Source organism: Bos grunniens, chromosome 18 (assembly GCF_055505025.1).
Source record: "Bos grunniens cultivar Pamir isolate PY7600 chromosome 18, Bosgru_T2T1.0, whole genome shotgun sequence".
Classification (NCBI taxonomy): domain Eukaryota; kingdom Metazoa; phylum Chordata; class Mammalia; order Artiodactyla; family Bovidae; genus Bos; species Bos grunniens.
The window spans coordinates 18,106,319-18,130,841 of NC_141182.1; the positions used below are offsets into that span (position 1 = coordinate 18,106,319).

The 24,523-nt window shown below is 53.9% G+C and overlaps 1 protein-coding gene across 10 annotated transcripts in view; it reads right to left on the reverse strand.

Annotated features, from left to right (window-relative positions):
• Nucleotides 1–210: 210 nt before the first annotated feature.
• ZNF423 (zinc finger protein 423) overlaps nucleotides 211–24,523 on the reverse strand; it is a 345,388-nt gene continuing 321,075 nt past the window's right edge. For 6 of the 10 annotated variants that reach the window (XM_086350574.1, XM_086350577.1, XM_086350578.1 and 3 more), the window contains 2 exons: nucleotides 10,310–10,402; nucleotides 211–908 (listed from right to left, as the gene is read on the reverse strand). In XM_086350574.1, coding sequence (XP_086206700.1) covers nucleotides 879–908; nucleotides 10,310–10,402 — 123 coding nt within the window. In that variant the 3' untranslated portion in view covers nucleotides 211–878. Of the gene's footprint in view, nucleotides 909–10,309; nucleotides 10,403–12,536; nucleotides 12,686–24,523 lie in introns of those variants that run through there. The other 4 variants (XM_086350576.1, XM_086350575.1, XM_086350583.1 and 1 more) reach the window with 2 other exon arrangements.

Here is a 24,523-nt window from a genome sequence, read left to right on the forward strand (position 1 = left end):
GAAGGAAATGGCAACTCACTCCAGTATTCTTGCCTGGGCAGTGGAGCCATGACAGGCAACAGCTCATGGGGTTGCAAAGACTTGGACATGACTTAGTGACTGAGTCCAAGCACACTCCATGAGCATGTGTGATCCACAGGAACGTACCCTGTAGGTGACGACAGCCCCCACACAGCCCTGGGCTGGGGAGGAGAGAACCAGGCAGGCGGATGCTAATCGCATGGATTCCCTTTATTGAACTGTACTAGTTACTGCAGTCAGATTAAGTCACATTTAAAAGCAGACCATCCAGTTGCACTGAAACCGATTATATTCATTACATAGTTTTAATCACTGTCCGGTGAACTGGCAAATCCAATCAAAGCATTAGTCTTTAATTAAAAAAATTAAAAGGAAATATTCAGACAATAGCCAAGCAATCACATCACGATGCACAATTACCTAGAATTGCAATTAAAAAGTAGTTAACAGAAGGGGGGGAAAGAAAAACAAGAAAGAAAAATAAGAAGCGAAGAAAAAAAATCACACTAATCCTTTTTTTAAAAAAAAAAAACTATCAATATAATACATGAAGGAACAAAGGACAATCGCTTCCAAAAGCGGGTTTCTCTAACTCTAGAAATGTAGTCTGCGGCGGAAACTCTAAAAGCACACTAGCTGTAGCAGGACAATAAAAAATACTGAGCATGGAATACTTTTAATCTCTGCCATTAATATTCATTTCCAGCTGCTTATAATAGCAGCGCCTCATGGCCAAATCATTAGAGTTTTACATCTGGGTTGCAAATGACACTTTGATTGGATGTAATGTTCAAATGGCCCTCCCCACGGCGTCTCCGGCAAGCCTTCTGCGGAGAGGAGTCCTGTCGAGCGGTCCCTCACTGTGCATGCTGGCTCATCGTGTGGTTCTGCAAAGGCGAAGAAAGGAGACACGCATGAAGGCAGAAGAATGGAGAGCATGCCCGTCCCCTCCCACTCGGTGCATTTAAGCCGAGAGCCACAGAAAAGCATTTCGATTATGACAAAACAAAATGCAAGAACGAAAAAGTGCTCTGGCGACGCAGCAGCCAAGACGCCAAGTTGATTCGGGGCTTGGGGATGGGTTCCTGTTGCTGCCAACCTGGGCTCCCTGTGAATTTTTGTTTTTAGACCATTCAGGTCTTACCACGGGGACTGGCTATCTGGAGGGAGAGGGGAAAGGCTGCGCAGGCAGGGGTTATTGAAAACATCCCTGTTCACCTCTCCATCTCCCTTTTGCTCTAATGATCAGGAGGAAATTATATCCGATCGCCTGCAGGCTTCCCCCAGATCCCCTCCACGGTCCTTCCGGGGAGATGCTCGGAGCCTGGTGGAGGGATACAGCATGTGTGCCATGCAGCTCTTCAGCCAAGAAACGCCAGAGCGGCGCCGATGCGCTCAGACAGTGGGCGGCCGCAGTGCCTATGGCGGAGGCAGGGGCCAGGTCACCCCCCACCCACGCCGGGAGGGCCCGGGGGAGGGAGCCTGCCTGTGCCGTCATATGACAGTGCTCTGGCCAGAAGGACCTTGTGTACAGTTCGAATCTGCCTGGGAATAGAGGGCCTGGGTGGAACCCTCTGGCTAAACGCTTCCGTCTCTCCATGGCCCAAGTCAGCTCTTCCCTCATGCCAGCCAGAGCAGAAAGGCAGTGTAGGTGTTTCCCCAGGAGCCAGTGGCCTGGGGCTGGGGTTGGCGTTTGGCCTCTTAAGAGCCTATCTTTTTATTTCTTTTTCAGTGGTCTGTATTCCAAATCCAGACCAATCTCATCAAAGCCTCAGGTGGTATTCAATCTCATGGCACCTGGAGAAAGGAAGCGGAATCCACCCAGGCCAGAGAAGCCCCGCCGTGGGGAGCAGCACAGGACCCCCGTACAGAAGCAGCTCCCCAAGAATGGACTGCCTCCGCAGACCTGGGCGCCCCTCCAGCGCAGCGACTCCTCCAGGGTTGGGAGCCGCTCCTGCAGTTCTGCCGATGACCACCAGGGGTCAGGCGCGGCTCTGCATCTCTCTCCTGGGCTCCAGGACTGGACTGCGAGGGCGACCACAGGATGCCCGCAGCTTCGCGGGGAGGCCTGGGGCCACCCCCGCTCCCCAGCCCAGGGCCCCTGCGGCAGCCGCTTCCCACGGCGGGCATGGCTGCTGTCTCCTTGGTGATGTCGCCAACCCCTCCGGCAATCGCACGGCCCGGGAGAGGCAGCACCCTGGCCGGGAGAGGCAGCGCCCCGACCACACACGGCAGATGCTTGCTGACTCCAGCAGCTCGGAGCTACCAAGCCCTGCTGCCTCCTTCCTTGTGCTCCGGGGCACAGGCCACATGGCCGGACTCTGACCAGCACAGGTGCTCTGTGTGGTTGAAGGCACACCTCTTTCAGTCCCCACTGCGGGCTTACAAGGTAGGACATGGTAAAAAGGATACTGAAGCTCAGACAGGCTAAAATACACCCAGCCAGGAAGCAGGAGGGGGTGGCAACGGATCCAAGAGAGCCAGGAGCTTGAGCGAGATGGCAGGGTTCCCACAGCACCTTACCTCCCCATGGGCACCCAGTCTGTGGATCATCCAAACTCCTTTCCAGACACGAGCAACAACTCTGCCATCCTGGCCTGGCACCTCGGTGGGGGTGTCAGGGACCCAGAGGCGCAAGGCAGGTTGTCTGAGGCCACAGATGGGATGCGGCGGTTTCCATGGGAACGCCCACCCTCCAGCCGAGGCACCTCTCCCTGCACTTGTGCAGGGATAGGCAGCCGGTCCTGCAGGGAGCGGAGCCCACCCTACATCAAACCATCCTCCCAGCTCCCGGGCCTTTGCTCACTCAGTTCCCACCCCTTCTCTCCTCCCAACCATGCTCTCTTGAAGTCCTCTGCTTCCCCTCCCAGGAGCCACTCAAGGCATCTCCAGCCCACCTCCTACACGTGCAAGTGCCTCCCAGGTGCCAGGCTGGCTGCCTCTGCTGAGCGGCAGACGGTGGGGGGGGGGATGGCATCATCTCCTCTCTCAGTCCCACCGAGTTTGGCCCAGGGCTGCTCACTGTGCTGATCGGACCCCTGGGCCCACCACGTCCAGCAGCGGTGTCACAGGTGCAGCTTCCAGCAAAGAACAATGTGGTGGTTTCACTCTCCCACCCTGCCAACAGCCAGTCAGTTAACAGTGCCCTGTTGCCCGGGCTCCCTGGGTGCGGTCAGGTCCTTCTTGATTTGCACGGGGTTGTGGGGGGAGGGGGGTATTAAGAAGGTAAACATGTATAGCTCTGACTTTGTTCTCAAATTTTGATTCTGAGGGTCTGATACCAAGTAGACACAGTAAATATTTTTGCATCAGTGGAAGGATAAATAAATGAAGGTGTGTACAGGAAGGATGCATGGTAAGGGGAGAGGACAGTCCAAAGCGGGGGCACAGCATAGAGGAAGGTATGGAGGCTGGAATAAGCCCGACCAGTGCAGGCACCAGTGGGGTGATCCCAGCACAGAGGTCACAGAGGACTGCCGGGAGCCCTGAATGCCCTTGAACATGGACTCTGTTTCATAAGCAGCAGAAAACCAGATGATGTCTGATCTTCACAGACTCCTCAGGGCTACCCAGCAGCAACAAGGGAAAAGGCAGTGTCCGGGGCTCTCTGGATAATGAAGCAGCCTCTTGCCAAGATGCCAAGGGCAGGGCCTGTGTGACCCACGTGGTCCACAGCAGCTCAGCCAGGTACAGAAATCCTGGAGGGGGGAACCTACGCCTAGGACCGCTGATGAGGACGGTTCAGGAACAAATGCCATTTCTCAGGCGAAAACAACAGTAGCTTTCTCTCTTAAGGAGCAGGAGCTGGTGGCTTTTCGGTTAGACTCAAGGAAGAACTTCCTCAAAGAGGGTCCTGAGACAGTGGGGTGAAACTTCCTTTCCTGAAGTTCTCCAGGAACAAAAAGCCCAGGACGTCCCAGCAGATGGAAATGTTGAAACTCAATGCAGGGACGGGGCCAGGCACCAGAATTCATTCAGCACTGAGCTGTGAAGCGCCTGCTGGAGGCTCTGCCCTGGGACGGGCATAGGGGAGGGAGAGGATGACTCCAGCTCGGCTCAGCCCGCAATCCTGACTGTGGAAGCGGGGATGTGCCAAGAGACACCCAGACTTGGGTGCAGTATGATAGCTCTGATGCAGCCGGGTCAAGGCCGCCCAGTAATTATGGGGGTGGGGGTGCTGAGAAGCCCACATGCCAGGACAAGCCGGCACCAGCTCCTCCTCAGGAAGGGCAGAGGGGTGGCGGGGACCGTCCCCAGGACTCACCAACCACTAACGCACCTGTGCGCTGAGCAGCTCCGCCGACGGCACAGTTCAATAACCCTAAAAAGCCGGGCTGCTTACCCCCACGGCTTGGAGCTGCGGTCGGTTCCAGGGATGGGGGAGCTTCATCAAGTCTTCTTAGAGTTCCTTGCACCCGGCATGGTTCTCACAAGGGCATTTTAGCTTAATGTCTATTTCTCTGTTTATGCCTGTGCTATATTTAGCCCCTTCCGAGAAGCAAGAAAATCGTTTTTTAAAGATGCTACCGAACCGCAGAAGAACACTTTCCCGGCCTCATAAAGGCCGGGGCGAGGGCGGGGGTGGCAGCCGGCAAGGACGGGGAAGGCGCCGAGAGACGGGGGGGTCTGGCATCCACACGGGCCTCGGTGCCTGCCAGGGAGACGCAGGTGTGGGCCGAGGAGCAGGTGAGAAAAATAAAACGGGAGAACGGGAGGGAGGTGGTGGGTGGCCCTGGTTTGCAGCGGAGATCCATCCGCTCTGTGCGGCTCTGGTGCCGGAGGTTTCTGGAAAGGCCGGTGCCGGCCGCCTCTGCCTGGTGCCCAGAGCCGTCAGCTCCCTGGGATAGAAGCGAGAGAGGGGCCGGTCGGGCCCCGGCTGGGGTCCTGGTGAACCCTGTGTCTGTGGAAGTCATCCCCAGAGGACTGTGGCCGCGGAGGATCCCTCGGTCACACCCTCACATTCATTTACATAGTTATTCTTTCTTTCAACAAACCTTTTTACTAAATACCCTGCTAGGTGAGAGCCGCCTTGTTTGTCACTAGGAAGTCGGCAGTAAAATAACCCGGATCCAGGGCCCAAGCCAGGGTATGGTCTGGGTAGTGAGGGAGCATCAGAATCATGGAGTCTGTGGCTGGACCGTCCTCCCAGAAGCGCAGACACACACTGGCACACGCCAGGTGGGGTCCTGTTCTGGCTTCATTGTTCCAGGAGGCATCCCTGGCTCAACAGGGCCCCACAATAGGCATGCGTACGAATCATGTGCACACACACATATGCACATGCAGACACACACACACACACACTGGTGTGTCCCTTCCTGGTCAGGATTTCTTCTCCAGGTTGTGGTTCTGTTTTCTGTCCCTTGGTCTGAGACCCTGCTTGGTGTCCCTTTGATGCCCACCCACCGCAGAGTCAAGTAGAAAAGACCAGCGATGCTTAAACATGCTGGGTGCCTGGTGGCATGGAAAACTCTGCCTGCGAGGCAATAAGAGACTGCTCTGCACCCCCTGAGATGCACGGGCGTGGGCTGGAGAGGATTTCTCCGCACTGCTGGTCATTATGGGCTGCCCCTCCTGTGCTCCCGCCACGCTGATGACAAAGCATCTCTAAAGTCCTGGCACCTCGCCTGGTCCTTCGCACGTGCCCCATTCGTGCTAGCCCCTGCTTAGGGGGATGGCAAGGCAGGCGGCGAGCCCTTATGGGCTGAGAGGTGCTGGCTCCTCGGTTTGAATCCTGGTTCTGCCACTTACTAGCCACGTGACGTTGACCTCTGGGGGACTTGGGGTGGAGGGAGCAGCAATAACCGAGCCCACATCCTAAGATGCCCTGAGGCCTCAGGAGATAGTTTAAGTGTAGTTATTGCAGACTGGCTAAGAGGACGTGCTCCATACACCCCATAGACGGTGTTCATGATGCTCTGGGAGTGTCATGAGATCTGGGAGCAAGGGGCCGTTTGCTCCTGCTGGTACCCCCATGGCACCAAGAGGGCTGGCGAGATCTCAGGACCACTCCGGAGAAGGCAGCACCTTGGACAGTCCTATCCCTGGAGCAGCAGGGTCTGATAAAGGCCCTCTCTTCATGGCCCCCTCCCCGCAGCCCCCTGGCTACAACTTCTGCACCCACAAGCCACTGCTTTCCCTCCCGCCAGGGAACAGTCGGATGTCTGGTGAGGTGGGGAACCTCACAGAGACTTTGTAAGGAAGGGAGGAGGCGTGTCCTCTTCCGGTCATTCACGCACCCCTTCCAACAGTTGTTCACAGAGGCCCTGGACACACAGAGTTGGGGGAGCCCCAGCCTCTTCCTTGAGGAGCTCACAGCTCCACAGTGTGGCAGGGGCCTGAACTCAAAGAGCCTCACTCCCAAAGTGCACAGCAGAAGTCCCAGGGCTTAGCCTCACATCCCCATGGCAGATGTAAGGGTGCAGGGACACAGCCCCGCACCCAAGAACATCCCACCTGCCCACTCACCCAGCCCCACCTGCAGATCACAGCTGGCCTCACCTTGACCACATCACTTGCCTCTGGTTGGGGAAGAGGCTGTGGTCCGTCCCCTTTCTCCCCACCGCTGGGCCAGTCCCTGGTGGCTTCCGACCCAGTAGCTCTCACAAGGCTGGCTTTACAAAGAGCAGACTTCAGGAGCGGGGATCAAGTCCAAGAACCTGCCTTAGCCACGGGAAAATTCGTTTCCAGGAAAAAGGTAGATCCTTCGGGCTAATGCTGCAGGCCTGTTCAGGCTAAGAGAGGTTCTGGTATTGGTTCATTTAGCAAACATGGAGCCTTGCCGTGTGCAGTGGACAGAGACAGAGGAGAGACAGAGTGAGGCATATTCTGGCCTTCTACCAGCTCATGGCTGAAGGATGGAGAGCTGATTTCTGATTGGGAGGAGTTTAACGAGAAAGCTGGCCTCCAAGCTGCCCTTTTGAGGATTGCTTAGGTTAGGATTTGCATTAGTGCGAGCGCGTGTGCGCGTGTGTGTGCGTGTGTGGGCACGTGCTCACTTTCCAGGGAGATGGGACCACTCAGACAAAGGCTGATGGTGTGAAGGATCCTGACAACAATCACAGCTAAGCCTCACGGCAACCCCGGGGACTAAGTACTCTCTATCCCTATTTCACAGATGAGAAAACTGAGGCACAGCATGGAGGTCCCACAGCTGGTAATGGCGGTGCGGGGGCTGCACCCGTGCAGTCTGTATGCAGAGCCCACTCTTCAGCAGAGCCCTCGTCTGTCTGCAAAATGTGAAAAGTGCAGCATATGTTGGGGGAACAATGAATAATTCAGCTTGGCAGAAGCACAGGGCATGTGCCATGGAGACAAGCCTGGAAAGGAAGGCGGGGGCCTTATTGATGAGGTTCCTTGATGCCAGACGAGGCAGCTTGCCCTTAAATCTGGGCCATGGGGAGCCATCGAAGGTATTTGAGCTGTGGAGTTACACGAGAGTCAAGGAACAGGGAGCTGCACACACCTCCAGCCAGAAGGGTCCTCCGGTAGGACCTTCGTGCTCTCATCTCCCTCGGCTCTTCCCGTAACACCCCCTCCCGGCCCCTGGTACCCGCACGTATCTTTCCCTTCGGGGAGGGTTCAGGCGCAGGCAGCCCGCCTCCCTCTCCGCTGCGCATCACCTGGGCAGCCCCTCTCTGCTAGTGAGCACTTATTTTTAGAAGCGTTTGACAATCGTCCAAGGGTCTAAGACGAACAGATGGCCTGTCTTAAAGGCTCGTATGTTCGCTAGTTTGCACTTCTGACAAACGGTAAGCGCACTCGAGAGCACGCCATAAACAGAGCTGAATGAATACTCAGAACACAATTTAGCTAATGCACGTCATGAAAATTAGGAGTGAGTGATGGCCGAGGTTCCCTCTAAATGCCTGCCCGGTGACGCAGTCGCTCTCCTGGGGGCCCCAGCTCTGACGTGTCTGCGCCCCACTTCCCCCGCTCCCGGCCCACCTTTCTGGCTGACAGCTGCCCGTCTGCACAGAGGGCGTGGAGAGGTTTGCTGGTGTGGAAGGGACACCATTCAGCATCAGGAGGGTCCAGAGTGAAGCTGGTGACCCGCCAGTCTAAGACAAAGCCCGAGATGTCCTACAAGGCCCAGGCAGCCCCTCCGTGCGTGGGGACGTGTGTGGGGCTTCCCTGGCCCTGCCTCCCAGACAGCCAGACGGGCTGTCGTCTGCCACTCCGGAACAGCGGGAAGTGAGCGTCGCACCCGTTTAGCTGGGGAAGTCTGTCTCTCATGTGACTGCCTCAATTCATCCAGATCTCCTGGCATGGAGGGGGATTCCAGCTTCCGGGGAACAGTGGGGTTAGCTTTCCGGGGAGGGGAGTCTGCCACTTTCTGGCAGAACCCCGAACAGGAGCAGTTTTGCGGACCTCAAGTCACCTGGGGGCATGTGAGAAAGAGCCTTTGACCTTTGCTGCTGCTCGTATCCCCAAAGGAGCTGAACGTCTACTTTCTTTCATCCTCTCCACTGCTCTAAGGACCTCAGGTGGGCAAGAGAGCACCCCCTCTAAACCTCTCTCTCCAGCACCCAGGACCCAAGAGCCCGAAGCAGGGAGCGTGACCAACAACCAGTCCCAGGAGCGGGAAAAATATCTTCGAGTGAAAATGTGGGAGAAAATGTTGTTGTGAAAAAGAAGAAGAAGAAAAAAAAAAGCCCAATGAACTCCCAAGGGGTCAGGTTCTATACGGCTGTGCTTTGGAAATAAAACCCACTGGAGAATAGATTATTAGGAGGGAACTGAAGCCTTCTATTAGGAACTCAGCCCGTAAACAGGCTCCCATTCAGAGTCACCCAACAAAACAAGGGAGCTAATAATACCTGCCCAGAGGGCCCGCAGGCTCCGGGGAGCTGCACTTCAGCATGCAAATGGGCCCAGCTGGTCTGTTTGTGAGCACAGAATCACAGGCAAGCCACTAGACTTTTACCAAGCAGCTGTGCAAGGGAAAACGAGGGTTTATGGCCGTGTCATGGGCAGAGGAAGGTGAAATCTCTCCAGGGCTGTTTACCAATCCGCCTCTCCTCGGCGACAAGCCTGACCCCCCGAGTCCGGAGTTAATGTGGCTGCCACTCTTGCTGCTTCTCGAAAGGGAGGTGGGGTCCCTCGGGGGCCGGGTACCCAGCACACTCTGGGACCAAGGGCCGAGAACCGAGGGTTTCGGCCATAACACGCCAGGTGGCCACGACTTCCCTGCGTGTGGACTTGGGCCCCTCCCAGGTGGGGACACTACGCTGGCCTGACCCTGGTCACCGGGAAGTCCACGCTAAACACAGCCAAGCGCCTGCTTGGAACGAGCTCCTGGGGTTCATCTCAAATACGAATGAGGCACAGCCCCCTGCCTGCAAAGAGTCTGAGTCGGGTGTCTGAACGATAGGATTGCGCCCGGCTGGAGCAAGGCGGGAATCGGGTCACACAGGCCACCAGAGTGGGAGGAGAGGCGTAGGCAGCAGCGCTGACGCTCCGTTAAAAATGGCACTGGGGGGCTTCCCTGGTGGCCCAGCGGTTAAGAATCCGCCTTGCAGTGCCGGGGTTGAGGGTTCGATCTCTGGTGGGGGAAGTAAGATCCCACATGCCTTGGGGCAACTAAGCCCGCGCCTCGCAACTACTGAGCCTGTGCACCCAAACTGGAGAGCCCGCCTGACACAACGAGGAGCCCCGTGCAGCAACTAAGAACCAAGGCAGCCAGATAAAGAAAAGAAAACATATATATAAAAAAAAAGGTGTGTGAAGAGTGGGCTCCCAAGACCACGAGAGGGAAGGGTGTTCTCCTCCTCCCCGAGAGCACGTCTGCTGGTCTTAGTGATGGTCAAAGAAGACCACACACCACGCACACGGAACACCCTATTAGTGGGCTCCAAGCTCACAGTTAGATCTTCCCTGTAGCTCAGAAGGTAAAGAATCTGCCTACAATGCAGGAGACCTGGGTTCAATCCCTGGGTCAGGAAGATCCTTTGGAGAAGGGAATGGCAATCCAGTATGCTTGCCTGCAGAATCCCATGGACAGAGGAGCCTGGCGGGCTACAGTTTGTGGGGTCGCAAAGAGTTAGACAGGACTGAGCGACTAACACTGCTACTGCTAAACTCACAGTGAGGGTTAATAAACTGAAACACAGAGGCTGATGTTGGGGAGACATGGCTGTGTGGTAGGGCTCCCTGACCATGCACAGCCACGCCTGGACGGGACCGCAGCCTGCTGCTCAGGGTGCTGTGAGGTCCACCAGCAAGCCGGCCAGGTGCAAAGCTGTAAGGCACGGCGAGCACTGTGCCCTCCCAGCAACCCCAGCCTCACCGGAAAGAGCCAGCCCTCGTGGGCTCCGGGCAATTGCGGTCCTGTGGGAATGCAGGCCCAGTGTGGCCAGCATGTCTGGTTCTGCAGGAAAAACTGAAAAATGGGAGATTTTTAAAAAATATATACAAAACATCTCAATGTGTAAAGCATGATCACCCAATGAAAACATGTCTGCAGGTCACATCTGGCCCCCAGGGCTGCCAGCTTGAGGCTGCTGGTATTCTGAGAGGCCCTCCAGACACCTGAGGTGTCTCCCGGTACACAGAGTGGCTGATGCCCAGGGCAGTGGGGAGGGCAGGCAGTGCTATTAGGTGGCACGTGGCCCATCATTAGGATGGAGGACAGAAGAGGAAGCTCTGCTGAGGCTGGCACAGTCCCCCAGGTCCTGGGTACCGCTGCTACATGGGTGCCTTCCAGGGGCGCAGCCTGAGGGTTTCCAGGTATGCCAGGTGGGAGCAAGTCTGGGAAACCCGCCTTCCCTAGGGTCACATTTTGAAGTGCTAAAATGTCCGTCTTTCCAGGCAGCCCCTCCCTCAAGCACTCTGAGAGAAGAGCACCAGTTTGCCATGGCGTTCAAGAGTCTTGACGATAATCCCCCTCGTACCTCCCTTTCTTCTAAAGAAGTTGAGAATCATCCCAGCCATCACCCACTGTGCCTCATGGGGAAGGAGAGGGCCAGGCATCATGGGGGGACTGCCCTTGGGGGCACTTATGAGCTCAGTATGGTATGATGGGCTCCTCTGCCCACCCCCAAACACACACACTCATGGATGCCCTGCAGTCACACATCCAGGGAGAGGGGAAGTGGGAGATCTCTGCACGATCCCCCACTGGGTTCCAAACACACACACACAGGTACCCCCAAATGAAATGCACACAGATACACACGTGTGTGCATGCATGCTGTCACTTCAGTCGTGTCTGACTCTTTGCGACCCTGTGGACTACAGCCCACCAGGCTCCTCTGTCCATGGGATTTTCCAGGCAAGAATACTGGAGTGGGTTTCCATGTCCTCCTCCAGGGGATCTTCCCGACCCAGGGATCAAGCCCACATCTCCTGTGTCTCCTACACTGCAGGCAGAGTCTTCACCGCTGAGCCATCAGGAAAGCCCAGATACACACACTCATGGACAGCCACACACACACAGTCTCACAGGCACACCACAGTCACACACAGTCATGAACACCACCCAATCCCAGTGTGCTGGTGTGAACACACACACACACACACACACACACACACACAGACATTACACTGACAACATGCTGAAAATGGTTCAGGGTCGGTTATTGTTATTTTGGTTTTTTGTCTCCTCACATAGGTGGCTCAGATGGTAAAGAATCTGCCTGCAATGCAGGAGACTCGGCTTCAATCCCTGGGTTGGGAAGATCCCCTGGAGAAGGGAATGGCAACCCACTGCAGTATTCTTGCCTGGAGAATCCCATGGACAGAGGGGTAGCAGAGTCGGCCGTGGCCGAAGCGATTAACACATAGCGCAGCTGACCCGCCCTGACTCACACCACTTCGGGGACACACCTGTCAGCCCCCACTTGCCAGTGGCCCTGGTTTCCACTCTGGCTCCCTCTTCATGGCAGTGGGATGCTGGGAGAATAAAGAGCTGTGAGAGGCACGTCCCAAATTCTCTCTTCCGGGGAGCAGGGAGGCGAGATCTCTGCTTAACTCCCAGTGGGTTCCAACCACACCCAGAAGAAATCCAGGCCCTGGACCCCAGGCCTGACAGTCCTACAAGGTCTGGCGCCTGCTGGCCCTGAAGCCTCAACTGCCTTCTCCCAGCTCCCCAAGCAGGCCAAGCTCTTTCCCTGCTCAGCCCTCCTGGCAGCCACTCCACGGCCCCGAGGCTCCCTCCTGTCTCCCTAAGCTCCTCTGCCTCTGACTTCTGTGCCCTGGGAAAGCCCTTCCTGCCCACGTGATGAGAGACCCCTGTTTTGGTTCAGCTCTGCACCTGCACAGGTATCCCTCTAGCACTTTCCTCAACCTGCCATGACCAGGCTGCTTCCCTGGCCCTCCCTAGGCTGTGGGCTGCAGGCAGGGACCTTGTCTCTCCCTTCTCTGCTGGGCGGTGTCAGCTCCAAGCCTGTGTTTGCTAAAAATGCAGTAAGAACAGCCAGTGAGAGACGGTAGTGAGGCGAAGCCTCCACTGACAGGGTCAGGGAGAGGAGAAGACGCAAGGCTGCTCCTCTTTCCCGTGTCCCCAGCCCCGCCCAGGGCATGTTATACTTTTCCCTTAGAAGTTGGGGGATCCTTTGAAGACACTGCGCTAAGTGCAACGAGCTGGTCACAGAAGGACAAAGACGGCATGACTCACTTCTATGAGGTTCCGAGAGACAGGAAGGAGGATGGTGGTTTCCAGGGGCTGCAGGAGGACGGAGGGGAGTCACTCACTCACGGGGACACGGTTTCCGTTTGGGGAGATGGAAAAGATCTGTGGATGGTGGTGATAGTTCACAACCACATGAAGGTACTTACTGCCACTGAACTGTCTACCTAAAAACGGGTAAGGACTTTCCTGGTAGTCTGGCGGTAAAGAATCTGCCTGCCGAAGGAGGGGACACAGGTTCGAAACCTGGTCAGGGAAGACCCACATGCCACGGAGCCACTAAGCCCGTGCACCAACTATGAAGCCTGTGCTTTAGAGCCCATGCTCCAGAACAAGAGAGGCCACCGCCATCAGAAGCCCGTGAACAACAGCAAAGAGCAGTCCCCGTTCACCCACAGCAATGAAGACCCCGAACAGCTGGAAAAAAAAAGTGGTTAAAATGATAAATTTTATGTAAGTGTATTTTATGTTGTGTGTTAGTCGCTCAGTTGTGTCCAACTCTTTGCAACCCCATGGACTGTGGCCCACCAGGCTCCTCTGTCCATGGGATTCTCCAAGGAAAAATACTGGAGTGGGTTGCCATCTCCTTCTCCAGGGGATCTTCCCAACCCAGGGATTGAACCCATGTCCCCTGCATTGGCAGGCAGGTTCTTTACCACTAGCGCCACCTGGGAAGCCCCGAGTGTATTTCACCACAATCTTTTCAGAAAATGAGTGGGATCTTATTTTGTAAACAGGCAGATTGGAAGTGTGAGATTTTGCATTCTACAGCTAAGATGCCAGGGCTGATCCTGAGCTGTAACCCTCACCTATTTTGTTCTAGGTTGGAGGCTGGAACTTGCATGGACTGTAGCAGTAGGATGCAGCCTGTAGAGGCCTCAGCTGGAGCTGCAGCATCTAGGCGACACATCACTGGCCAACATAGCTGCAAGACCAAGGCCTTTTCCACCCCCATGGTGCACAGGGGTTCGTCTGCAGTGCCCTATGGCTACCACCAGTGGCCTGGCTCCAGGGGCCAGATCGCAGGACAGAGTACCTTGTGAGACCTGTAGACCTTCATGCCCTGAGCCACACTGCAGACAGGCTTCCCGTGCAGTCACCGCCAAGTCCAAAGGACTGGGGCACTGACAATTTTCAAACCCTGCTGGATGGACGTGTTCCTCTGCTCCTTTAGTGAGGGAGATGGGAAGCCGAGAATGAGGTACGCCTATGGCATACTTTGCCATGTTGGGGGAAAAAGAGTGGGGGAGAATTTTTCCTTGTAATTTTTTTCTGAAATCAATTTGATGAGCAAACTCAGCTCCATAGATAGTCATCATATTTTACAAGCCCAAAAATCAGGACAAATAGCCAACAGTTGGGACAAAATACTTGAAATCAGGACTGTTCTGGAAAATCTAGGTCACACGGTCACTAATTATACAGAACATGTATGTTCAGGTCCCTTAACTAACCCAGTGTTTTCAGGTCTTATAAATGGTATTTTAAAACTTTGATCATATCCATTTCGTCTTTCTTCCAAACTTTGGCTAACAGGAAAACTTTCCTGCATCCTCAAAATTTCTAGAAGATTAACCCCTGCAGAGGGAAAGCTATCCTGGCAGATTATTCTGAGGGTGGTCCTCCTTGGAAAGCATGGCTTATCATCCCCCGCAAATGGTTTCCAGAGCCACATGGCCCAGCCTCTCGCCTACAGACCCCCAGGCTGTAGGGCCAGAAGTTCTGAAGATGGACCTAATTTGCTGTGATGAATTGTGTGCATGCACCAGCGATCAAAACTGCAGCTGAGACCGATTATATTTAATGATCTCAAAGGTTCTTATGAAAACACTTGGGGGTATATCCTCGTCCATTTGGAGAGGATGTCCAGTCTGGCACAAAGCAGAGGGGTAAGGGTGACCTTTACTGACCTAGAAAGGCAGGGCTCCTTGGGATCTGGGCCTGCTGACGAGGTGGATGAACACTGTGGCCCAGCTTGCAAAGCCTCGTCTGCCCTTGTATACACTCAGCTTCCAACCGAACTGTGGGCATATCATCACTGCCCACACACAGTGGCTCTGCTCTTGATCTTGTAGGTCAGCCTTTTGTCTTCCCTTCCACCACCAGAACTTGCTGATTTCCACGAGGCAAACCAAGGACTGTCTAGATCCCCAGTCTGTCCTGTTCCTCTCAACTCATCAGAGGGGTGTGTGTGCGTGTGTGCATGTGTGTGTGTGTCGGGGGGGAACACGCCCAGCTCTAGGGTGAGAGGAGGGATGGAGAGCAGTTAAGCATGGAATTAAGAGCATATGAGAAAGGTGTCATGCTGCTGCTGCTGCTAAGTCACTTCAGTCGTGTCCAACTCTGTGCGACCCCATAGACGGCAGCCCACCAGGCTCCGCCATACCTGGGATTCTCTAGGCAAGAATACTGGAGTGGGTTGCCATTTCCTTCTCCAATGCATGAGAGTGAAAAGTGAAAGTAAAGTTGCTCAGTCGTGTATGACTCTTTGAGACCCCATGGACTGCAGCCTAACAGGCTCCTCCATCCATTGGATTTTCCAGGCAAGAGTACTGGAGTGGGTTGCCATTGCCTTCTCCGAAACGTGTCATGAAAGCTGTGTAATTCCTAGCACTTAGCACTCAGTACTGATGGCTGGCCGGCCGGATGTGCAGCTAGATGGAAGGAGAAATGGATGGTGCATGAGTGGGTGAATGATAAATGCATGGATATATGGATGGATGAATGGACAAATGTGCAGATGAGTGGATGGGAGGAGAAAGAGGAGGGCAGAGACAAATAAGCGGGAAGGAGGGAGAAGGATTGGAGTTCAAACTCTGCTTTAGCCACCTAATATATGGATATGACCCAAGGCAAGTCACTTCACTTAAGCACCTATTTACTCATGTGAAAAATGGGACAAACAGCATCTACCTCATAGCCTTGTTATGAGTTTCAAATTAGGTAATATATAGAAAAGTGCTTACAATATGTGAAATGGTACACAGATGTCTAATATTATCACAGTTACTACTAATCACAAGGGTTTGCCATCGCTGTCAACATCAAAGCATGGATGAGCCCACGTTTTTGAGCTGGCAGCTTCAGAAAGGATGGGGAAACTGAGATGGGCCATAGAGGTGCAGCTACTGACCTGTGTGTCCACATCTGGGTTTAGGAGGGGGCCAGTCACTGAGCTGCAGAGCAGGGAGCCCCACTTGCCTCCCTGTTCAAACACCCAAAGGCAGGTGGGTGGAAGACATCCCCTCTCCCACCTCAGGCCCACTTATCCCAGCTTTATTGCCCTTTCCCAGCCTCAGTTTTCAGGTCTGCAAAATGGTGAGAGTGAAGAATGTTTCAAGTGGTTCCCAGCTGTTGAGGCGCCAATGAGATATTTGCAAACTGTGAAGTGCTGCTCCAGGGCCCCAAACTCAGAGCCCGGGTGGGTAATGAACCAGGTGAGGCTGACCACGTGGGGGGTGGTATTGAACCAGAGCTCACATTCCCGTGTCTAAAGAGGGCAGCTGATTGTTGCCATGCAGGACTGTGGTCCAGGGGCTGTCAGTTCTCATTTGCAGAAAAATCAAGAAATCTAGCAATTTAGTGTGGCAGTAAAGAGACAGAATCTGGGGCCGGTGGCCTCGGTCCAGCACTGACGAGCTCTGTGGCCTTGGAGTTAGTTAACGTCTTGGCGCTTCAGCTCAGTTATCTTAATAATAGAGGCATTGTGAGGATTCAATGTCTCAATGCATAGAAGTGCTAAGAACACTGCCTGGCATGTAATAAGGACTATATTAATGTTAACCACTGTAATTATAGGAAATTTGAATTTTGAAACATAGACAACCCTTTCAGTTCAGTTCAGTCAGTCATGTCTGACTCTTTGTGACCCCATGGACTGCAGCACACCAGGCTTCCCTGTCCATCACCAGCTCCTGGAGTTTACTAAAACTCATGTCCATTGAGTTGGTGATGTCATTCAACCATCTCATCCTCTGTCATTCCCTTCTCCTCCTCTTTCAATCTTTCCCAGCATCTGGGTCTTTTCCAGTGAGTCAGTTCTTTGCATCAGGTGGCCAAAGGATTGGTGTTTCAGCATCAGCATCAGTCCTTCCAATGAATATTCAGGACTGAGTTCCTTTAGGATGGACTGGTTGGATCTCCTTGCAGTCCAAGGGACTCTCAAGAGTCTTCTCCAACACCACAGTTCAAAAGCATCAATTCTTTGGTGCTCAGCTTTCGTTACAGTCCAACTCGCACATCCATACATGACCACTGGAAAAACCGTAGCTTTGACTAGACAGACCTTTGTTGGCAAAGTAATGTCTCTGCTTTTTAATATGCTGCCTAGGCTGGTCATAGCTTTTCTTCCAAGGAGCAAGTGTCTTTTAATTTCATGGTGGCAGTCACCATCTGCAGTGATTTTGGAACCCAAAAAATAAAGTCTGTCACTGTTTCCATTGTTTCTCCATCTATTTCCCATGAAGTGACATGATCTTCGTTTTCTGAATGTTGAGTTTTAAGCTAACTTTTTCACTCTCCTCTTTCACTTTCATCAAGAGGCTCTTTAGTTCTTCTTTACTTTCTGTCATAAGGGTGGTGTCATCTGCATATCTGAGGTTATTGATATTTGTCCCAGAAACCTTGATTCCAGCTTGTGCTTCATCCAGCCTGGCATTTAGCATGATGTACTCTGCATATAAGTCAAATAGGCAGGGTGACAATATACAGCCTTGACATACTCCTTTTCCTATTTGGAACCAGTCTGCTGTTCCATGTTCAGTTCTAACTGTTGCCTCTTGACCTGCATACAGATTTCTCAGGAGGCAGGTAAGGTGGTCTGGTATTCCCATCTCTTTCAGAATTTTCCACAGTTTGTTGTGATCCACATAGTCAAAGGCTTTGGTGTAGTCAATAAAGCAGTAGATCTTTTTCTGGAACTCTCTTGCTTTTTCAATAATCCAGTGGATGTTGGCAATTTGATCTCTGGTTTCTCTGCCTTTTCTAAATCCTGTTTGCACATCTAGAAGTTCACAGTTCATGTACTGTTGAAGCCTGACTTGGAGAATTTGAGCATTACTTTGCTAGCATGTGAGATGAATGCAATTGTGCACTAGTTTGAGCATTCTTTGGCATTGCCTTTCTTTGGGATTGGAATGAAAACTGAGCATTTCCAGTCCTATGGCCACTGCTGAGTTTTCCAAATTTGCTAGCATATTGAGTGCAGCACTTTAACAGCATCATCTTTTAGGTCAACTGGAATTTTATCACCTCCACTAGTTTTGTTCGTGGTGATGCTTTCTAAGGCCCACTTGACTTCACATTCCAGGATCTCTGGCTCTAGGTGAGTGATCACACCGTCTGGTTATCTGGGTCATGAAGATCTTTTTTGTATAGTTCTGTGTATTCTTGCCACCTCTTCTTAATATCCACTGCTTCTGTTAGGTCCATACCATTTCTGTCCTTTACTGTGCCCTTTAAAGTCTCCAAAATCCCAGGGCCATGGGCTATGAGTCTTCACCCTCCACTCTGTACAAATGTTCAACGTTACCATGATAATGACATTTCCTTCTATGTGAGGGGAGGCTGGATGGGACCCCTCTCCATCATTCTGATGAGAATGAAGGGGCTGGTATGCTCCCATTGGGAACCCCAGTCCCTCTCTCAGACAATTTCAGCATCTTGGTTCCTCCTTACCCTCTGCCATGCTTCCTACCAAAGGCATATTTTATCTGTTCTAAAACCCCAGAGAGTATAAGATGCTCCCATATTTGATATATCACAACAAGCAAACAAAAAAAAGACCAGTTACACTATAACACCCGACTGAGGTATTCCAATGTAAGAGATGTTATAATGAGAAAAGCTGTGCATCCTAAAATGTGTCAGTGGAATGTGGTAACAATGACCATATATTGAGTGCCTGCTATGTGCCAAAACTGGGCTGCCTGGTCTTCATACATTATCTTCACATGTCTCCATTGTCCCCAGTCTACCAGGGCTCAGAAAGGCCAAGTAGGGATTTCCCTGATGGTCCAGTGGTTAGAACTCCACACTTTCACTGCCAAGGGCCCGGGCTCAATCTCCAGTTGGGAAATTAAGATCCTGCAAGCCACGCATCACAACAAAAAAACAAAACAAAAAATGAACACAACCGAAAGGCAAAGCAGCTTGCTAAGTGATGCAGCTGGATGAGCCCACATGGCTTGGTCCTAAGGCTGCCTCCTCCCGGCTCACTGTCCCCTGCCCGCCCCGCTCTGGCCCTGATGCCGCTGAGCAGGAAAACGGAACTGGACCCGCACCAGCTCTGGCCCCTACATATCACAGCACACAAGAGAATCCCCTGGCACCCCTGGACGAGCCCCAGGCAGTCCATGCTTGATTCTGCCTAAACTCCAGAAGCAGAGCTAGTGGGGCCACATTCATTATTGACACAGCAAAATTAATTTCTGCTGTCTCCTCCCTTTCCCCCCACGCCCGGCCCCCGCCCTTCGCCTCTCCTGTGAGCGCTGACGCGCGGCTGCTGACTGGTGCTCCTGAAATGCCAACTTGCATTTCTCATCATTAATTTCTTTCTAAATGTCATTAGTAATTGTTCCTGCTCGACCAAAGAGCGCAATCCAGGCTTCCGCCGAGAGCACCAGTTCTCATCTTTCCGCTGGAGGGGGCTGAACAACTCCCCCACCACCGTCAGACACCCAGACCCTGGCATCCTGGCAGGGGGCAGCCAGCCCACTCCCAACAGGTAGAGTGGACAAACCGAGGTATTGAGACAAAGCAGGCCTCATTTTTAACAAGTGTGGGGCTTTGCAATGGCAGAGAGCCTCCCACAGTATTCGGGCAGCAGTTCAACACTCAGGCGCCACAGCCAGACTGCCTGGGTTCAAATCCCACTACTGCTGACTGTGCCTCAGTCTTCCCCTCTGCAAAATGGGGGCAGCAGCATTGGCCTCAAAGGATCATCCTAAGGATAAAACAGGATGATCAGTGCAAAGGGCTCCCCGCAGTGCCTGGGGTTGTTGCTGTTTCTATTTTTCTCCACTCCTCCCCGCCCCTCAGGTTCTGCTCTGCCACCTAGTAGCTCTGTGACACAGTATGAAGCCTCCCATCTGCAAAGTGGGGCAGTGACTTCAAGGTCCAGGAGAGGCATATTGGCCCACTGTCCGGTGAGTGATGGTGAATCTCAGAGGGGAGGTCATATGCCAAGGTCACAGGGACCTTGAAGAAGCAGTTGAGATTCGTGCCCCCTGGACCCCAGGCCCTGTGTCTTAGAGGACGTCGAGCGCCTCTAAGTCAATGAGGGGGCAGGGCTCTGTACGGTGCCAACCTCTGGGGGTCTTGGACCAACATGGCACCCACTGTTCTTCGCATTTTTGTTCCTAAGAAACTGAAGGCATTTGGTCCCGGCTGGGAGAGCGCTGGTGAGGGGCTGGGCTTACAACACACACAATGGCCGCTGGCCTCAGCTCCTGGCAGCTCCCCCATGCCCATCTGTCGCCATGGCATGGTGCCCCTCGAAAGTTGGTTGGCCCCCCGCCCTAGGGCATGAATGACAGGCTCCGACGGGCAGACGGGCAGCCCGAGGCTGATTCCAAGTGCCATCTCTGCCCGGAGCCAGGCCTCCGGGTCACCCCCCCACCGCCCAGTCCCCACCTGGGCCGCCACACACTCCATCGCTCATGCAGACAGAGCCCCGGGGCCACGAGGGCATCTGAGCACAGCCAAGCCTGACTCCTCCTGGGCCTGCCGCTCCCTCGCTCCTCTTTGCAGTGACCACGGCAACCACAGCACCCCCTCCCAGAGCAAGGCATCCACGGGCTCCAGTCACCCACTGGCAACCTCCGAGTCACCTTCTGGAACTCTGGCCTCCTGGGAGGTGAGGCCTACGGCCAGCACCCAGCACCCAGAGGCCTGCACTGCCCCAACCTTGGGGCCCAGAGCACAGTCACTAGGGCCAGCCTGCCTGTGTTCACAGCCCTGCAACTCCAGCAGCCGTGTGACCAAGGGAGCCTCGGTTTACCCCTTGATGTTGTGAGGGTCATAAGATGCCACACTCGAGGGGACACCAAGAGGCCTCAAAAGACTGTACGTGTGAAGAGATGGAGTCAGGCCCCCAGACAACACTCAGGTAGTCTGCCTCGTTTTGCCTACGGTGGAGTGAGGGGCTCAGGCCTGTGTCCGGGCGTCAGAAGGACAAGGATGAGTCACTGCCCACCCCTCAGTCTTCTCCAGACGCAGATCCTAGATCTGCACACACGGCCCCTCAGGAGGCTCAGTCACCCCAAGGGGCGGCCGCGGTGACAGAGGACCACGATGTGCAGGCAAGGTCTTGCGCCACCCAGGAGTAAAAAACCAAGAGACACAGACAGGCCTGCAGACACGGAGAGGAAGGGGCCACGCTCGGGCCTCCTGCGATGTCACATGGGGCCAGCTGGGGTTCCGCAGGGCACGGCAGTCCTGCTGTGAGACTCACACACGGCATGACTGCGGTGATGCCGTGCTCTAGTGCATATATTACACTAGGTTACCCCGTGAATGTGGATCCCGTACTCTGTCCGTCTGGCCTCATCAGTTCCCTATTTCTCTCTGGGCAGCACTTGAGAGACGTAGGCCTTTGTGTATCCCTAGAATGTGTACACGCCTGGCACATAGTAGGTGCTCAGCAAACCTTGTGGGCTGCACTGAGCGCATCCACGCATGACGGGCTGAAGGAAAGAGCCGTGAAGGAGTGAACCGAAGCCCACAGGTCACGACAGTGACAACAACGTGGCTGATGCTCAGCAAACCTGGACTTGGACCAGACCTGGGGCTGAAGGCCTTTCGGGCGCTGTCATTGCCCGCCCCATTCGCTGAGGCCCAGAGAGGGTCAGTGACTTCTCAGGGTCACAGGGCCACTCGGTAGTGGGGCTGGGGTTTGCAGCCAGGCTCTGTGGGCACCACCGCACCACATCGCCAAGGTGAATAGAAATCGGGCTGTGCTGGGCTCTGGTTTCCAGCCCTAGTGGGGAAGGCAGGGCTCATACCCTAAATGTGCCGTAATTACCGACAGGAAGCTTTATATTCTAAGTGCTCAGCAAGTGCTTTTCTGAAGAACTGTCCATCCTCACAAAACCCGAGGCAGTAGGTCCCACGCCATTGTACAGACAAGGCCACGGTACAAACCACTGTACAACTGAGGCCAGCAAGGGGCAAGCGTCTGCAATAGGAGACAACGGAGGAGGGGCAACCCGGGAAGGGCTCCAAGGCCTGCAACAGGCACTCGCTGCCTGGGACCACGGCTGGGTGTCACTGGCACCTCCCTCTCACTCCCCTGGCCAAGCCCAGCCAGGCCCTGCTCTCTGTGTAGTGGTGGCTGGCATAGACAGGCCGTCTTTTAAAACAGGAAGGAGGAAGATGCTGCTGCTCGCGGAAAGCTCAAAGAGTCAAATGCTAAGTATATGCCTAGAGCACTTTCAGTTTTTAATTATTATTAGTTATAATTATCTGGCTAGATCTGATAGCAGCAGTGCAAAGAGGCAAGGAAACTGGCTCCTTGGTTACCCATCTTATAAGGACCAGGAATTTTAAAAATGGGCTCCTAGAATCTGCAGTTGCAGTTCTCCTTCTTTTACTCCTTTCGTCATGTGTGTTCTCTTCCCTTTGTTCCCTACTTTCCAGGAGCTAAAAACAAATATGGTGAAACATATGGTGGGTGGATGGATGGATGGATGGCAGGCAGAAAGAGGCTTCGCCCTCCCCAAACTCACATTAGAGAGGGAAGTCAGGTGTAGACATGCAAAGGGATCGGGGAGTTAAATGCAGGGTTGGAGAAGTCCAAGGAGGGAGAATCAGGGATGGCTTCTCAGAGAATGGACCACTTGGACTGGGGCCCCGAAGACTCAGAAGGGAAGGGCATTCAAGCAGAAGGCTCAGCGGTGCATTGCATCACAGAAGCTGAGAAAAGCATGGCCAGAAGAGTGAAGCAAGAGGGGGCCTTACTCCTCTCCAGCCTGACTGCCCTTTTCTCTGTTCCTCAGACTCCCCAAATCTGTCCATGCCTCTGAGCCTTTGCACTGGCTGTTCCCTTCCCCGGATATTCCTCCAGCTCTTCCCCCGACTGGTTCCTTCTCAACCTCCAGGACTCAGTGGATATGCCAGCCTTCCTTGACCCCTGATCTGATTTTTCAGCCGTCAGTCCCTCCTCCTTGCCCCAACACACACACACACACACACACACACACACACTTCACTTTCTGTCCCAAAGCAGTATTTTACTGTCTTCAAAATTCTGCAATCTGGAACGACCTTGTTCACATATTTACTGACTTATCATTGGTATCTCTTGCAGAACGTCAGCTTCGAGAGCATAGGGACCTATGTACCCATTCACAGCCGCAGCCCAAGCCCCCATGATGATGACTATAACGGGTACTCAGTAAATGTCTGTGAAATGGAATGAAGGAAAAGGTCAAAGTCAGTGTTCACAAGGAGGGGTCCCCCTGGGGCTCAGACCACGCCCTTGGCTCACAGACACCTCCCCCTGGCTGGGTACCAGGATTCCGTCTGGTAGGACCCAGCTGGCCCCGTCGGAAGGGCTCCAGGTTGCTAGTTAGAATACCTAGCTCTGCTTTTAATCAATTGTAATCATTTAGCTGGAAGCGGCGTGATTAGGCACACACAAGCAAACAGCGTGAGCTAATCCTTTAAATGTGCCCGCTCAACGCCAGGCTGGCCGCTTTGCTGCTGCGGGCCAGCTTGGGATGTGCTTCCTGCAGTCCCGGGCTTTTGTTGGTGACAGAGTCTAGATTCCAGGGCACAGGGCAGGCCCGCCACTCCCCAGTCCTGGCCCCACCACAGAGGTCTGGGATGTCAGACATCCCAGCATCAGAGACCTTTCTCCATCTCAGCCTCCTGTGACAGCACCCGGCAAAGCTGCATGAGTGTGAAGATGCATCACAGGAAGCGTGAGAGCTTGTGAGGTTCCTCTCCCCAAACCTGGCCCCCATTCTTCCTCTCTCCCTAAGCCTGGCCTGAGCTGACTGCTCATTGCGAGAAAATTTGCAGGCTCTTGGCCTCAAGCTGCAGCCTTGCAAACATGGCTACATAGGACTGGCTCCGCAGAACAGTCCCCGGGGTGCTTCCGCTGGGGCCCACCCACGAGCAGGTTCTTCTGCATCCCCTGTTACTGCTATTTGTGCTACCTGCTTGGCCCAACTACTAAAATAGTTTCTGGGTCCCCTGACACAAGGCTTTTTATAGTTCAGCACCGCAGGCCTCATTTAAATCTATTAGCTCATATAAATGGCAATTCATTTAAACTTTGGAGGATTTCTGTTTGCCTTGGTGGCGAAGACAATTTGTCTGTGGCTCTGCCATTGGCAAATGACCCTGGGCAAATCATTTAACCTCTAGGAGTCTCAGTTTCCACATCAGTCAATGGGGAGAAGGACCCCAGTGAAGACAGTCCACGCAAGATGCTTAGAAGAGGGCCTGGCCCACACTAGGCATCCACCCAGGGGGCGACTGTTATAACTACTTCCTGGCCAGTTCTGCAAGGAGCCTGTCCACCTGTCAGAGGCCTGCTGTGTATGGCTGGGAATCGGTGATCCCCCTTACAGACCCCCTTGGTGATAACGAAGACTGAGATGCAGTGAGGCTCTCAGGATGGCGAGAAGGAGGTGCCGTCTCTGCCAGTGTCTGTGAGCAGAGAGGTGCCTGCGGGGATCAGAGACAGCTGGGCTGGGCGGGCGGAGCGCACCTCTCTCCTCAGGTCAGCTCACCCCTGGCAAAGGGCCCACAGGGCCCCAGGCCTTCATCTGCTGAGGCCTGAGGCTGGAAACGCAAGGCCAACAGCCTTGACATTTTTGGGGTGTGCGGTTTACAGGCTTGTCTCATGTCCCCAACCAAATCTGCACG